General features: G+C 47.0%; 3 protein-coding genes and 1 long non-coding RNA gene across 4 annotated transcripts; 2 read left to right on the top strand and 2 right to left on the bottom strand.

Annotated features, from left to right (window-relative positions):
• Positions 1–42: 42 nt before the first annotated feature.
• LOC117837351 (4-coumarate--CoA ligase-like 7) lies at positions 43–4,747 on the top strand (the record flags this gene model as incomplete). Its single annotated transcript, XM_072290420.1, has 8 exons — positions 43–1,119; positions 1,944–2,086; positions 2,241–2,320; positions 2,365–2,547; positions 3,374–3,543; positions 3,628–3,671; positions 4,155–4,257; positions 4,619–4,747. Coding segments are annotated over 8 exons (1,929 nt in total), but the record flags the coding sequence as incomplete, so codon positions are not given.
• Positions 4,748–8,138: 3,391 nt separating this feature from the next.
• LOC117837392 (uncharacterized) lies at positions 8,139–9,852 on the bottom strand. Its single transcript, XM_034717008.2, has 2 exons — positions 9,759–9,852; positions 8,139–9,686 (listed from the first exon to the last, which is right to left on the bottom strand). Exon 2 carries the CDS (start codon positions 9,228–9,230, stop codon positions 8,454–8,456), a length of 777 nt encoding a protein of 258 aa, XP_034572899.1. The 5' UTR covers positions 9,231–9,686; positions 9,759–9,852; the 3' UTR covers positions 8,139–8,453.
• LOC140221092 (protein FAR1-RELATED SEQUENCE 7-like) lies at positions 9,679–12,467 on the bottom strand. The gene is made up of 7 exons (XM_072290421.1): positions 12,405–12,467; positions 11,918–12,313; positions 11,410–11,805; positions 11,170–11,298; positions 10,519–10,596; positions 10,245–10,431; positions 9,679–9,686 (listed from the first exon to the last, which is right to left on the bottom strand). The coding sequence occupies exons 1-7, from the start codon at positions 12,465–12,467 to the stop codon at positions 9,679–9,681; spliced, it is 1,257 nt and encodes a 418-aa protein (XP_072146522.1).
• A 137-nt stretch (positions 12,468–12,604) lies between these two features.
• On the top strand, positions 12,605–13,859 carry LOC117837394 (uncharacterized). The gene is made up of 2 exons (XR_004636335.2): positions 12,605–13,310; positions 13,470–13,859. It is a non-coding gene; the product is annotated as an uncharacterized lncRNA (long non-coding RNA).
• The last annotated feature ends 1,453 nt before the right edge of the window (positions 13,860–15,312 follow it).

A 15,312-nucleotide genomic window follows, 5' to 3' on the forward strand; every position in this document is an offset into this window, starting at 1 on the left:
TGGCCACTTTTTTGCCACTCGTAGCTGCAAGTTTCCACTTGACCAATCATCGCATCATCAGTCCCCGCCACCACTAATTCGGCAGCTCGCCGCCGGCCGCCGGCCCCGGCCAAGACCTGTGCGCTCGCTGCCGTGCCCATGGACTCGACGAGCGGCTTCTGCCCAGCCACGAGGACGTTGCGCAGCCTGCGCCCGCCGGAGGACGCGCCCGTCTCCTTCCCGTCCTTCGCCCTGTCCCGCCTCCCCTCCCCGCTACCCGCGCACCCGGCCTTCGCCGACGCGTCCACCGGCGCCGAGCTCTCGTTCGCGGTGCTGCCCGCCCGCGTCCGCTCCCTCGCCGCGGCACTGCGCGGCGCGCTCGGCGTCGCCAAGGGAAATGTCGCGCTCGTCCTCGCGCCGCCCAGCCTCGACGTCCCCGTGGTGTACCTCGCGGTGCTGTCCCTCGGCGCCACCGTCTCGTCGGTTAGCCCGTTGTCCACCGCCACCGACGTCGCCCGCGCCGTCGGGTTGTGCAACCCGTCCGTCGTCTTCGCCACCGCAGCGACCGTCGGCAAGGTCCCTGCCCCCGCAGGCCGGAAGCTGACCGTCATCCTGCTCGACTCGCCGCAGTTCGAGTCTTTCCTCCATGGCCAAGAATCGGGGGAAGACGGACCTGCAGTCGAGGTCCGGCAGTCCGACGTGGCGGCAATCAACTACTCATCCGGGACAACCGGGCGAACGAAGGCGGTGGCGCAGTCTCACCGGCGTCTCATCGCGTCGGCGCTGCAGTTCCGCTCGGCGCAGCCGCGGACGCCCGGCGGGCCTGTGGTCACGCTCCTAGGTGTGCCCATGTCCCCCTCGTACGGCTTCCACATGCTGATGCGCGGGGTCCTCAAGGCCGAGACGACGGTCGTGGTCACCGCGCCCTGCGGCGGCGCGGCGGGCATGGCGTCGGTGGCGGCCATGTGCCGGGCCACGCAGATGTTCGTGGCGCCGCCGGTGGTGGTGGCCATGGCGCCGGGAGGCGTCGGCCAGGAGGGGTTCCCTGATCTTGTTCGGATAGACTGCGGCGGTGCGCCGTTGAGCACCGTCGCCGCGTCGGCGTTCCAGGAGAGGTTTCCAGGCATCGAGCTTTCATTGGTGAGTATGCTTTGCTCGCCAAACCCATTCCTATGTCAAAATCACACTCTTAAATCAGAAAGTTACATGCACGATTGCTTCTTTTCATTCTACGAGAACTGATAAATCCTGATGAAGTGTTCCAAAAACTGAAGGAAAACTGCAGATCAGTGTTGTTCTTGTCATGGGCATTGCTTGATGGTCAATTCGTTTGTGGGTGGGGGAGGTAGTTTAGTTCTGGACTTAATGTTATTGTTCCTTATTATTTTCACTTATTTAGTTTACTATATTTTCCCATTTCAATTATCAATGCTTCAACTTGCATATCATCTTTTAGTTACCTAGATATAGGATGCATTGTTTTGCATTGTAAATTCTCATGCTTGTGACATCCCATGGATAAAATATGTATCATTTCCCCTACAATAAGCTTATGGCTCAACTGAGGGGGGGCTTGATGGCAAAGATGATTGGTCATGAGGAGTCTTGTCGAGTAAAATCCACAGGTAGACTATAACCCTGTTTGTATACGCTTTTCTGGAACTCGTTTATCTGGCAAGCAGGCTTATTTGATAAGCCTGCTGTCTGGAGAATCTGTTGTCTGAATAAGTTGGGTGTTTCGCAATCCTAATTATTATGTGTCAATTGTCTGTCCTGACTGATAAAATGACCTGAATACCCCTGAGGCTGATAATAGCTTATTTTTATTGTGAATACGAGGAGAAGATAATAATTATAACATCATCCACTTATTTTAGGCTGATAATATAGTTCATTTTAGACTGATGATAAGTGAATTCTAATGTCATCCACTTATTTTTTTTTCTTTTCCTTTATTTTTTCAGGTTTATCTTCTTCCTGCTTGCCGCAAGGTCTTCCTCGCGAACCGGCGCCTGTCACGGCGTGGGACGGCTACAGAGGGGGCCTGCCGGGGCTGTGGCGGAGTGGGCGGCCGCGGAGGGGGCCGGCGGGAGCTGCGGTGGTGTGGGTGATCTTCTTGGGGAAGATGGCCGGCGGGTGGCAGGAGGATGGAGCCGGCGGCGGGCGGCGGACGAGGTCGGTGCCGGGCGGCGGACGGAGCCGGTGGAGGGTGCCGGGTGGCGAATGGAGCCGGCAGCGGGCGTGGGATCGAGATGTCGTAGGGGTGAGGGGTATCGGGGAAAATTGGCTCGCTTGCACGAGAAGCGCCTCCAAAGCCGTGTGGAGGAAAAGCGGAGCGTTAGTTGTATTCTGGATTGTGGGAGAAGCGGCTTGGGTGGTAAGCAGGAAATAAGCAAGGTGTTTGGGTGGCCTTATGGCTTGTTTCCACCGATAAGCGGGAAATAAGCGGATACAAAGAGGTCCTATGTAGCGGTGTTGAAGCCAAGGTTGTTAACATCGTTACTGGTGAACTATTATCAACAAATGAGCAAGGGGAGTTATGTATTCGAAGCTCAAGTGTGATGCTAGGTATTTCACTTATATTTGTAGTGCATATAATACATATTTATCAATGTATTATTGAATTTGACAACATAACAAAGGAACATGAACACCACTATCTGTTTCTACTTCCAACTAAAAAACCAAACAACAAAAAATGCACCTAAATTAAAGGCACCAGAATATGCTGTCTGCAACTTGCTAAAGAATCTTAAGGAATAATATAAGACAACGCTATCTTGTGGCTTATGTCTATCTTGGATGAAATGCTATGATTGGACATGAAGCGTGAACATTATTTTTTATCTCAAAAGAATTGTTGGAACTAGTTATAATATAAATGTTCCTTTTGGGAATAGTTTTAAGTTAATGTATAATCCTTTGTGCATAATTATAATAATGAATCTCATAGATGTATCTTTTGTCATTGTGGATCATAAGGAACTGTCCACAATATTACAATTTTTAATGTTCAGAAAATATCTCCATGGTCATTTTAAAGGTTTTATGAGGGCGCGACATAAAATTTTGTCACCTAATTTCCAATATAAGTTAAGTTATAAGGTGATATACACAAAATAGTCCCTTTGGAGCCCTAAATCATAGTCTTAATGATAGAACAAACAGAGTGCTAAAGCAAATGAGTGACTTAATAAACACCATTTCCTAATTGTTTTTGCCTTTGCAATAAAATAAAATAAAATAAATAAAGAAGTAGGAAACCAAAATTACTGGTCAAATTAGATTCAGTAAGAACTCATAAAAACATTGTAGTGTAAACCCCTCCCCACCTCACTATATTTTTTTCCTGGTACATATGTGGGAATGCCAATAGTTTGTTTGTCCTTGGTAGGGTATGTTGGTGGTAATGAGGCAAACGTTCCAGCATTTGATTCTGATGGGTGGCTAAAGGCTGGTGACCATTGTTACTTCGATGAAGATGGCTTCCTTTATATAGTAGACAGATTAAAGGAAGTAATTAAGTACAAGGCATATCAGGTATTAATAGGTCTTCTTTCCATGATTTTTTGTCCTTTTCCATTTAACACAAGTGCACACGTGATTATCTGTTTTTCTATTTTATGCTTCAGGTTGGAGTTAGAAGACATGCTACATTTGATCCCAGGACTACTTGATGTAGCTGTTGTCCCGTATGTTCTTCTCCAAATGAATAAATGTTTTAAACAATAGTTATGTTGAATGATCTATTTGAAAATATTCTTGGAATTGAATCAGTATTATAGCATGTGGAGTTACAACATTTTCTTATAATAATGAGATCCTTGTCCACTACCAAAGTTAGTTGTCAAAAAATAATTAAATTCTCTTCAAAAAAATAGCGTGATTATTATGACATTTTAAAGTGTGGCAATTTAGTCCTTTATTTGTTAGTGTATAATTCCCAACAAATATAGCCTTTGATTATAACAAGATCAGATCCTTTTGTGCCTAGCTAATTTCACTTTGAATTATTAACTATCCATTTATGGGTACTGCAAATTGATATGTAATTAAATAAGAGCTAGATCGAATAGCCTTTGATTATAATACTTATTACTAGTGAAAGGCTCCAACTATTTCTTTTCAAAATTATCTGTTTTCAAGATAAAAAAAGTATCTCTGTCTTTTCATAGATATCCAGATCAAGAAGCAGGACAATTACCTATGGCATTTGTTGTAAGACAAAAAGGAAGCAATCTTACAGAAGACCAAATAATAAAATTTGTTGCCAAACAGGTCTTCCCTTCTTTTTTGCTTCTTGTTTTATTCTCACTGGAAGAGCTCTTCTTTTATTTGTTCTTGCAGAATTTCAAGGAAAGGCGTACTAATTTAGTGTTTACTACATTTTTTAAAAACTTTATCGGTTTGTTTATTGCTCAGTTGAGGACATAGACTAATTGCTAAGACCAATGTTAGAAGGTATAGGAATACATCGTGCCTTTTTTTAAGACACTTGGTCAAGTCTAGAATAACAAATTAAACAAACAAACGAATGTAATGCATAACGTCTTGACCAGCTTAACCATATTGCAATAATTGTCAGGCAAATTACATAACACATATAACATATTTACATATGCTGGCACTCTTTTATTAGGTTGCTCCATACGAGAAGATACGTAAAGTTGTTTTTATTGATTCAATACCACGGTCACCGTCAGGGAAGTTATTAAGGCATGAACTGCGCACACTTGTGACAGATCCTAAATGTACGACCCAGTTATGATGTATCAGCAATTTGGGGCTCCAATAACACTATGTTAAGGCCCTGTTTGATACAAACTCCGTGTACTAAACTAGTTTAGGACCTTAAAATTGCTAGTCCTAAGTTTAGTACATGGCTGTTTGGATGGACTACTAAAGATCCTTAGAGGGAAAATGTCATTTTTACCCCCCAATTACTCCTCTAAACTATCCCTGCACTGTTCACGTCATTAATGCATGTGAGGGCAATAGGGGTAAAGGGGGATTTGGGGACCACTTTTACGAGAAATAGGATCCATTAGTACCCCTCGGTCCTCCTAATGAAAATGACCCTCCTAAAGTTTAGAAGTGTACTTTTAGAATCCATGTTTAGATGCACAAGTCTTAAAAGTGTCCTAAAAGTGGACTTCTAATTTTTAGGAGGGTGTATCCAAACAGGGTCTAATATGGATGCATAGTAGGCTGCGTGCAAGTGCATTTGAACAAGCTGCCTGGCACCAAAATAACACTATGCTAACTATGGTTGTTGCATGTATATAAAGCTGTACATTCGCCTCTATGATCACAAACCTTACTCTATGAACGGCTTTGCGCGTTTAAGAGACTCAAGATACTGTGTGTCAGTGTGTGGATGCATATGCACAATATCACAATCAGAATTGTAAACTGAAAGCAGGTTGATGTATCCGTTAAACCACCTCAAAAAAAAAGAAAGAAAGTGTGTTTAAACATTTCGCTCAAGGCGGCAAATGTGTAAAGAACATTCCTGGCAACATCGACCGTAGGAACAGGTCAAAATGATTTCATTGGCGCAGTGAGCAAGGCCAGATCAACCTCGTACTCGTACGGGCAGAAGCATGACGACTTCGCCACCTCCGTCCGCACGATCTCGTTAGTCCCCATGTTGAGCAGGACGTAGCTTCCGAAGCCGTGCGCGCCAATGAAAGCGCCGCCGCCGCCGCCCCGCTCGAGATCGATCACCGGGTACCCGGGCTTGCGCCGCGGCCCCTGCGGCGCCACAAACCTGGCTATCCACTCCCTCTCGTACGTCGCGTGCAGCGACCATCCGGAGTCGCTGCTCCCGCCCGTCGTAGTAGTCGCCGTCGACAGCGCCCACGCGGAGATCCTGGTCTCCTCCCCGGCGAGCAGGCTCAGCCTCCCGTCCGCCGTCGACGACAGGAGCATCTGCTTCCGCGGGATCGCGTCGCTGTCCAGCGCGGACCTCGGCGGGACGTCGATGCACGCCGCACGCGCCGCGTCGGCGTCGAGCGCGAGCACGTTGTACGCCCCGCACGCCCTGAACAGCCAGTGGGCGACGCGGCCGAGGACCACCGGCGAGGGCGTCACCACTCTCTCGAAATCCTCCGGCGGCGATAGCTCGATTTCCGGGTCCCATGCGCCGCCGCCGTCCATCTCCGCCATCGCCGTCGCTCAGCGCGTGTCCTTGGCTTCCGATGCGAAGGTCTGGAACGTGAGGTCGCCGTACCGTCGCAGTGTCCCGAGGTACACGGCGACGAGCTGGAACGAGTGGCTGTCCTCTCCGGGGAGCAGGACGTGCGCCTGGTCGTAGACGGCCGGCGCGGGGATGGAGCGGCGCCAGCCGGTCACGGGGTTGCATACTTGCATATCCACAGGCGACGTTCCTGTTGCGTGCCCCACCACGCGCCGCGCTGGATGCCGCGGCGGAAGAGGACGAGGCCGCCGCGGGACTCCAGGGCTCGAACGATTTCAGGTGCCCGGCGTTGCGCGACAGGAAGGCGCGAATGGTCTTTGCCACGGGAGACGTGGTGGCGGCGCTGCACGACGACGACGGCGACATCCGTGTCTCCGTGAAGGTGCAGCGGTCGTCCTCTCGCGAGCGCCAGAAGAAGCCGCCGACGAGGCACGTGACGGAGCGGCCGCCGCCGGTATGCGCGCGAAGGAGCCGCGGGAAGGATGGGTCGGTGATGCACCGGTACCAGGGCTTGCAGGTCGCGGCGCAGCGGATGACGGTGGCTGGGTCGCAACGCGCCAGGACCTCCAGCAGGAGATCCGCCGGAAGCGGAGACGATGGCAACATGTCCATTGTACGCGTTCGTGTCTTCCAAGATCCGGACTCGTGTGTCAGTGGCGGACGCAGGATTTTCAGTACTGGGTGTACGGAGATTCCAAAAATTATACCTCTATAAAAGAAGGAAAAAATGATTGTCATTGCTACACGATTTTTCACTTTTTTGGAAAATCATATCCTAAAGTTGTGACGATGCTAATACAATGATCTTCGTCTTGCCATACTAGCTCGTTGACATTATCATAACCTAACACGGCACTCATCTCCCCCACGGTCATAGAAAAGCCTGCCAACGTCATAAATTGTCCATCATCTTCAAGAATTTAGCCATGTAGTCATGTTAATCTTCGTGAATTATCAACACCACATGTTGCCCCATCAGCCTGATGTTTTGTCCTCGCAATTTCCGTTTCTACTTCAATGTTCTCTACTTCGATTTCAGTTTCTTTTTTATTGATGTACAACCGAAACTGGCAATTGGTATTACTGAGTAACTAGTAATTGCATACCAACTACAACAAATAAGCAAAGACGTGACCTATCATAAAAACACAAACCTTCTGCAGATGAGATGCTAGCTGATGCTCTTCCCTTCCTCGGCCGATGTTGGTCTGGCCCTTAATTACCTGGGCGCTCGCTGCTCACATTTTGCCTGGACACCACGCGCTCGCTCCCCTGCCGGGCTGCCTGACAAGGTGGCTTTCGTGCAGACTGCGGATGTGGGCAAGGGCAATACTAGGAGGCCCATCGTGGCATGCGAGAGAGACAGAGGGAGTTTGGGATATTGGCAAGGCTTTTTTGAGTGCTGGAGCTCAAATATACACGTTCTGGACAAACTGTGAGTACACCCATACGAATTATATACGTACAAACTGCTAGTGTTTGGCAAGAATTATTGGGTGTACATCTGCACACCCATATCCCTATACTAGGTCCGCTCCTGTCGTGTGTGCTTTCGGAACATAATGAGATTGTTAGATTATTTGAAGTAAGCTGGCTTACCGACTCGAACTCGATCAGTCCAGCCAGCCCGCCGACCGGGTCCACGTGGAGAAAAGGTATTTCCTTTTCTTTTCTTAAAAAACGGTAATGCTACACGTAGTCCGGATTTTTTTTTAAAAATCGAACAGCTCGACTTATGTTCCAATAGTTAAGCATCGATATTGCGACTATTGTTTCTGTATGTTTCATAGTATTCATGTTGCGCGTGGGAATTTTTTGGAAAATATAGTGTTCATATTGCAGCGGGAATTTTCTACTTCAGAGTCGAACGATGTAATCATTTTTCCCCCTATTTTTCAATGTTGCAACTGATTTTTTATGTTACAGATGTTTTATTTTTATGTTGCAATGGAGCGTTCGATAGGAAAATTCTGAAAGATAGAATCCGTACACGGGAAGGTGAATCGATGGAGCTATTTGCATCTTCTGTGTAAAGATAATCGCGTAGTCAGGACGACAGCACCTGTTGATCGACAAGAGTACAAGACCATCATAACGCTGACAGTGTTTGACCAACCATAATAGTATATTTTAAAATAGAGGGAGTATACTCTTTCTCTTTTCAACACCTAGCAGTGAGCCGGTGACAGTATGTTATCTGCATGCCTTGCACGGCCAATCGAAGACACAATCACGCAACACTGAAGCAGCCCGGCCGGCCCTAACTCGAACCCGATCAGAGCTTGGTGTGGTCGTGGCACACCTGGCTCCGGACTTTCATCTCCGGGACGCCGAAGATGACATGGCAGTCGGAGTACGCCACGGCGGGCAGCTTGATCACCCCGCCGAGGAGGCCGACCTTCCCGGGCACCCTGGCGCCGGCGTCCAGCGGCACCGCGCCGGCCTCCATGTCCCTGACCAGCTGCGGCAGCTCGGCGCCGAAGCTGCCGGACAGCACCGTCATCATGAGCTCCATGGTGCCGTCGCCCCTGCTGGGGATGCGCCCGGGCTCGACGCCGGCGACGCCCACCAGGACGCCGCGGTACCGGAGCTCGGCGCTCCCGGACTCGTACGAGAAGGACGCCCGGTTCGGGTTGTGCACGCCCACGGTCAGGAGCATGGTGAGGTTGAACTGGAGCTCGGGCCCCGGGGGGCCCGGGGAGAAGCCAATGACGCGCGAGGAGACGAGCCGCGTGGTGGGGTCGCGCACGCGGAGCACCGTGAGGAAGAGGACCAGGAGTGTCACGCCGATGAGCAGAGCGGCGAGGAGGCAGCAGACGCAGCAGCAGCGGCGGCGGCGGCGGCGGTGGAGGTCGTCGCCGGCGTGGGTGGGGAGAATGGCGGCGGCGTTCGAGTCCATCGGGACGTGACCGTTTGCGATGGATGCAGTAGCAAATGTGCGATGCGTTTGGAAGCCAGGGGATAGCCGAGTTTTAACGAGGAGGTTGGCTGGTTTCGTGGTGCACGCACGCGAGTATTTTACAACTGGTGACGGATGAAACCGCACGGCCATTTGCTCGGAGGCCGTGGCGTCTGGATTGGATCGTTTCGTCGGTATAGACTATAAACTATTGCTCGCTCGTGCCAGCAAAAATAGAGTACATTTCTACCTGGTACCGTGTCCGTAACGGAGCAACAGTAAAACAATTCAAATGCCGTGAATGTTGTACTCCACTGGGTAAAATGAAGCTGAAACAGAAAATTTTCGATGATTTTGGTGGAATTGCATACTTGGTTTGCAGAGATGGTAAAATTGGGGTGTCCTTCTCCCTGTTCAGTGAATAGTTGGAACCAACCTTGGGTCAGCTGAATGTTCGCTACCAGGACGGATCTAGCAGTGGGACGGACGGGGCTCAAGGCCCTCCCCCGTCGGACAATGGAGCAAGACACAAGTGGCTTAACCAAAAAGATTCAAAACCAAAGATGAGCAAATACTACAGACCTTCTGAGTTCTCCGCTGCTTATCTACCTGCAAAGACAACACATCAATAAATCAACAACTCCAAAGCAAACACAATAACGAAAATTTAATATTCTTTACCTAATTATTTGAGGTAGTCCTGTTCCCTTTCATCCTTTTGCCTGCTCCAAAGCACCTTCATTCTTTTGTCACTTCCCAACTGGTGCACTTCATGTAGTGGATGGATAGAGTATCAAACTTGCCGTCCATTATACTCACTGATTGGTCCCATTTGCATTACATGATCAACGGCATCAGAAATAGCCTTGTGCAAGTATCTCATTTTCTTCTCACATTGTTTGGCAACATCTATGCCACTATTAAATTTTGAACAGGATTCCGAATACAGCCTTGTAATAGTAGGTGGAAGGGATGTCCGTGACCCTTCAAGCATATGCATGTTGGAACCAAAGATGTTTATCCATGTAGCCATTTTAGTCCACCTCTGCATTATATAATGGCTAGGGATTTCATTACACTTTTCCCCCTTCAGGACAACAATGATATGAGAACAAGGAATACCAACAGATTCGAACAATCTACAAGAACATTGTGCAATCTTGGTACAGGTATTGTACTGAACTGTTTTAATCTTTCCACTATCATCACTAATGCCTGTGATCCGAATTTCACCAAGCTGTGCCATACTTTTGACATCACAGCTATCCCTAGCAGCAATCACCTCATCTTGGAAGAGTTTAAATATTTCATTAGTATAAACTTCTCTGCCATGACTCTCAATGCTCCAAGGGCTCTGCAGCATAGGCAGCATACAAAGGGTGGCATTGTCATTGCACAACTCTGTGCGCTGTTGTTCCTCTACAGCAGTTTGAAATCTTACCCAGAACTCCAGCAAAACAGGTTGTTGATTGTTAAAATGACCAAAGAATGCATTCTCACTCTCAAGTCTTGATGTGGTCTGCAGTATTCTACCAAGGGACAGATCATGAAAGTAAGCAGGTATCCAAGTTTGACGCATGTTATACTTCTCAGTCAGCCAAGCATTATTTTCTAAACCAAATTCGGAAATTATTGAAGACCACTTCAACTCAAACTCCTCTGGAGTTTCTGAACCCAAAACACATGCCCTAATTCTATTACTAAACTGCGTATTGCTGTTTAACATAGGGCCAACTTTATCTGAGAGTTTCATAAGAATTTTCCAGGTACAAAGTCTATGTTTAGTTGTTTGAAAGACATCTCTTATTGCACATTCCATGCTAGGGTCCTCATTGGTTATAACAACTTTAGGTGCAACCCCACCCATTGCCTTGAGAAAAGCTTGACATAACCACGTGCATGACTGAATTCTGTTATCTGCTAGATATCCAGCACCAAATGTAACACAAGTGTTGTGATGGTTAACTCCAGTGAACAGGGTAATTATTGGGCCATGCTGATTGGTGTCACATGTAGAATAAAAAGAAATAACATCACCAAACAACGTGTAGTTCTTTCTGCACGATCCATCTGCCCAGAAAATATGCTTTACCATGCCCTTCTCATCTAGTTGGTAATCAAAGAAGAATTCTGAATTGAAGCTTTGCTTCTTTTTCATGATATTGATAAAAACCTGACAATCTGATTCTTTGATTGCTTTTTGAATACCGCAACGCTGATTCTGCAAATCAACATTCGTACAGCCAATGTTTCGTTGTTCACCCTTCTCTGAATTAAGCAAATTAAATATTTCAGGCGTGCCAAGTAATGTGCCCTTCATTTCACTACTTACTTCTCTATTGGACTTCTCAGACCGTTTCTTACTAGGACGAACAAGTTCATGTCTGTGTGCTTCAATGAACCGGGCAACTTCATATGTTCCGTTGGCTTTTCTCTTGAATGCAATCATAGCCTCACAACCACACCTGGTAAGCTTCCTATTCCTTTTACGCTTGTTTTCTCCAGTCACCTCCAATTGTTTTCCCTTCCTGAAACCTTCTCTTGTACAAACATAACGCTTCCACAATGCTACACCACCACAATCTTTACTCTGTGTTGATGTGCGGACAGAAAACCCAACGTGATCAGCATACACTTTATAGAGTTTTTCACCTTCTTCCCAGCTATTAAATGTCATGCCACTTAAGGGCTTTAATCTATCATCACAGTCAGGCACATAATTCAACCCCTTCATAGAAATAGACAAAAAAAAAAAGTTAGAAATCAAAGAACGGGGTGTACAAGCAAAAACAGAAAAAAGGATAAAGAAAAGATAAACGGTGCACACATCAATCACTTACTTCCCTACTTGATTTGATGAGTTGTCTTTGACTAGCAGAAAGGAGTTCATGCGTGTGGGATTCAACAAAACGTGCGACCTCATATTTGCCATCAGCATTTCTCTTGAATCCTATCATAGCCTCACAACCACATCTAGTGAGCTTCCTATTCCTTTTCGGCTTGTTTGCTCCTGTGATCACCCGCTTATTCCCCTTCCTGAAACCCTCCCTTGTACAAACATAACGCTTCCACAACAATGCACCATCGCCACCTTTCAGCTGTGTCCATGTGCGAACGGAAAAGCCAACACGTTCAGCATATGCTTTATAGAACTCTTCACCGTCCTCCCAGCTGTCAAATGTCATGCCAATACATGGCTTTAAGCCATCACCCCACTCAGGCTCATTCATAGATCCCTTGATAAAGATTTCGGGGCATATCAATAATGAACTACCAAGATTGCAAAGAACAAAGAAATTGCAAAGTGTTGCACAGGAGAATACTTACAGAAGGTGGCATACTTGTTTCTGGTGCTTTGGAACAATCCATATCACCTTGACATAATCCCATCGCACCCTATTAAACATCGCAAAGTTTAAAACCGAACCATGACAGATAGTAGCACGCAAGAAATAATGCAATAGAGAAACTACCATGAAATTGAAGCTAGAATCGTCTTCAGTTGCCATTGATGTTTCGATGCAAGATCTGATCTGGGCTGTTCCTGCTCAGGTGACTGCAAGTGTGCGAGATGTATGTCACCGTGATCTGGACCCGCTACCAGTCAGTAGCTAGCGCAGACGAGGATGTGCAACAAGTAGGGGAAGTGCCGAAGTGGGATGCACTGGCGTCCTCTCCCATGGCGGCGCAGGCCGTCCGCCGGTAGGGAAGGGGCAAGGAGGGGCACGGGCCGTCAATCACCTGCGTGGATGCGTGGCAGGAAGAGAGCGAACTTGGGAAGAAGGGGGTCAGGGTTCAGGCCTTTAGGGGAAGGAAAGGCATTTGAGCGGGTGGACACCATTTCATAGTGGCAATCTGGCGAAACCCATTCGTGGGATGGCATTCCAACGAAACCCAACTCTGATGATGGTAAAATTGCAAATTTCTCCCTCTCCTCCCAAACCTTCTCTTCCGAGAGAAGTCTCCCCATCCTCTTCATTCGCCGCCCTCCACCACACGCGTCAGACCTGTACTGCCGCGTGACGCCATCCGCACGGCGAAGGCGGAGGCCGCGGCCGAGGCGGCGCGGGAGCTGCAGGAGAGGTGAGCGCCGACCTCGTTGTCACATGCGCCGCGGAAGCGATGCGCTTCACCGCAGCGCCGTAGCGGTCAACGCCGATGTCCGACGCCTACAGGGATTGCTCCCACCCTCGGCCCCTCCACGGTTGGAAAGGTCCACTACGCCTACAGGATGTAAACTCTTTAGCTCCTTTTCCGATTATGAAGCTGCATGGTTTTGGATCTTACAAGTAGTTATGTGTAACAGTGATAATTGGATCCTATAAATGAATTCATTGAAGGAGTATTTCTTTTACTACGGCCATGAGCTAAATTCATTCGTACATGCTACAGATCGAGGAGGAATTGGTGCATGCCAGGGTAAACATCACAGACAGTGATGTGGCTTCAACTTCATTTCTCCCCAGATCACAATATTGGCTGCTTAAGCTTTTTGACATTTTTTGAAGTGCTAACTTATGGATTCTAATAACACATGTCACCTTTAATCTGCCACTGCTTACAAAATTTAGGAGAAACTGACACTCATAAGGTTAAACACGACGAAGTAAGAAAGTGCTCCAGTAAAACATCCAGCCTATTTTCTGTGATACATTTATATTTTGTAAACCTCTAATTACTACGAAAACACAGGTTTTTCTTGATGTGAGTTGTACTTACTAAGTACATGTGCTGCTCGGTCCTGGGTTCTTTGTATTTAAAATACTATAGACTTTTGCCATATATACGTTAATTCCTGATGTGCAAGCTTACAATACTTTTCATGTATGTTCAATTCAGAAAGGGAGATTAATTTTGGGTGGCCATCGTTCCTCAAACTCCTCTGGAGTTTCAGATGACCATACACATAAACTTAAAGAATCATGGAACTCATCCTGCTCCTTGAGGTCAGGACCAACCTTTTCGGGAACCTTCTTAAGTATGTGCCACACGCATAGTCTATGGATTGATTTTAGGAAAACATTTTGTATCGCAACCTTCATGCTAGCATCTTCATCGGTTATAAATACAGTTGGCTCAACACCACCCATTGCATTCAAGAATGTCTTAAACAACCACGTGTAGGATTCTATCTTCTCATTAGATAATAGTGCAGCCCCAAACAACACAGTTGCCTTGTGATGATTCACTCCAGTGAAGGGTGTGAATATCATGTTATACTCATTTGTGCTGTATGTAGAGTCAAAAGATACTACATCCCAAAATGAGAATAATTTTTCCTACAAGTGGCATCCGACCAAAATGCATGGACTAACCTGCCTTTCTCATCGATGATATAATCAAAATAAAATGCTGGATTTGCGAGCGCCTTTTTTCTCAATTGGTCAACAAACATTTGAGCATCTGAAGACTTTATCGAGCATCTTAACTTCCCGTGGTAATTCTGTAGGTCCCTTAATGTGCACCCAACATTCTCAAACCCGCCAAGGCCGACACGAAGGAAACAGTATGCATCCGAAGTGCCAATGCTAGCCTTATGAAAACTGAACAATGTATTCTTCACCTTCTCACCAACTCTGTCTATTTGATCTGATGAGATGCTGCTTATTAGGTGAGACAAGTGCATGCGTATGCTCTTCCACAAAAGTGGTTATGATGTACTTACTTTCCTTTGTCCGTTTGAGAGCAACCATTGCTAAACATCCTTTCACATTTCCTCTTCTCGCTGCACTCAGGTTCAGATTGTGTCTCATCTCTAGGCTTACGGAACCCTTCTCTCGAGCAGTATAAACGTTTATGCGTCACCACACCATCCTTCGCCTTGTGCTGGCCCACTCGTACTGGAAACCCAACATGTGCAGCATAGGCTCTATAGAATTCTTTCGCTGATTCGATGTTGTCAAATGTCATGCCAACTGCTGGCTTGAAGGACTCGTCACATTCCGGTGTGCAAGACGATCCCTACACAAAAACAACATTCCAATGATATCTTTGGTAGACACCAACTGTTTTTTTTGTAACATAGCAACAGCACATAGTTTCTTACACAGAATGGCACACTCCATGATTTTTGTGGTGTTGTACACGCTACAACCAAAGTGATATTATCATATTCCGGTGTGAAAGATGGTCCCTGCATAAGAAAATATGAACATATTACATGGCAGAGATGGATAATTTCTTTGAAATACATAATACATTTTCTTACACGGAGTGGTACAGTGTGTGATTTTTC

The sequence above is a fragment of the Setaria viridis genome, chromosome 9 (assembly GCF_005286985.2).
Source record: "Setaria viridis chromosome 9, Setaria_viridis_v4.0, whole genome shotgun sequence".
Taxonomy (NCBI): Eukaryota; Viridiplantae; Streptophyta; class Magnoliopsida; order Poales; family Poaceae; genus Setaria; species Setaria viridis.

Excerpts from the sequence above, each read along its gene's own strand:
- LOC117837392 (XM_034717008.2), bottom strand. The coding sequence starts at position 9,230 with ATGGCCGTGCGGTTTCATCCGTCACCAGTTGTAAAATACTCGCGTGCG.
- LOC140221092 (XM_072290421.1), bottom strand. The coding sequence starts at position 12,467 with ATGGGATTATGTCAAGGTGATATGGATTGTTCCAAAGCACCAGAAACA. Across the intron at positions 12,314-12,404 it reads AAACAAGTATGCCACCTTCT|GGATCTATGAATGAGCCTGA; the intron begins GTAAGTATTCTC and ends ATCTTTATCAAG. Across the intron at positions 10,597-11,169 it reads AACTAGATGAGAAGGGCATG|ACCACATCAAGACTTGAGAG; the intron begins GTAAAGCATATT and ends AGAATACTGCAG.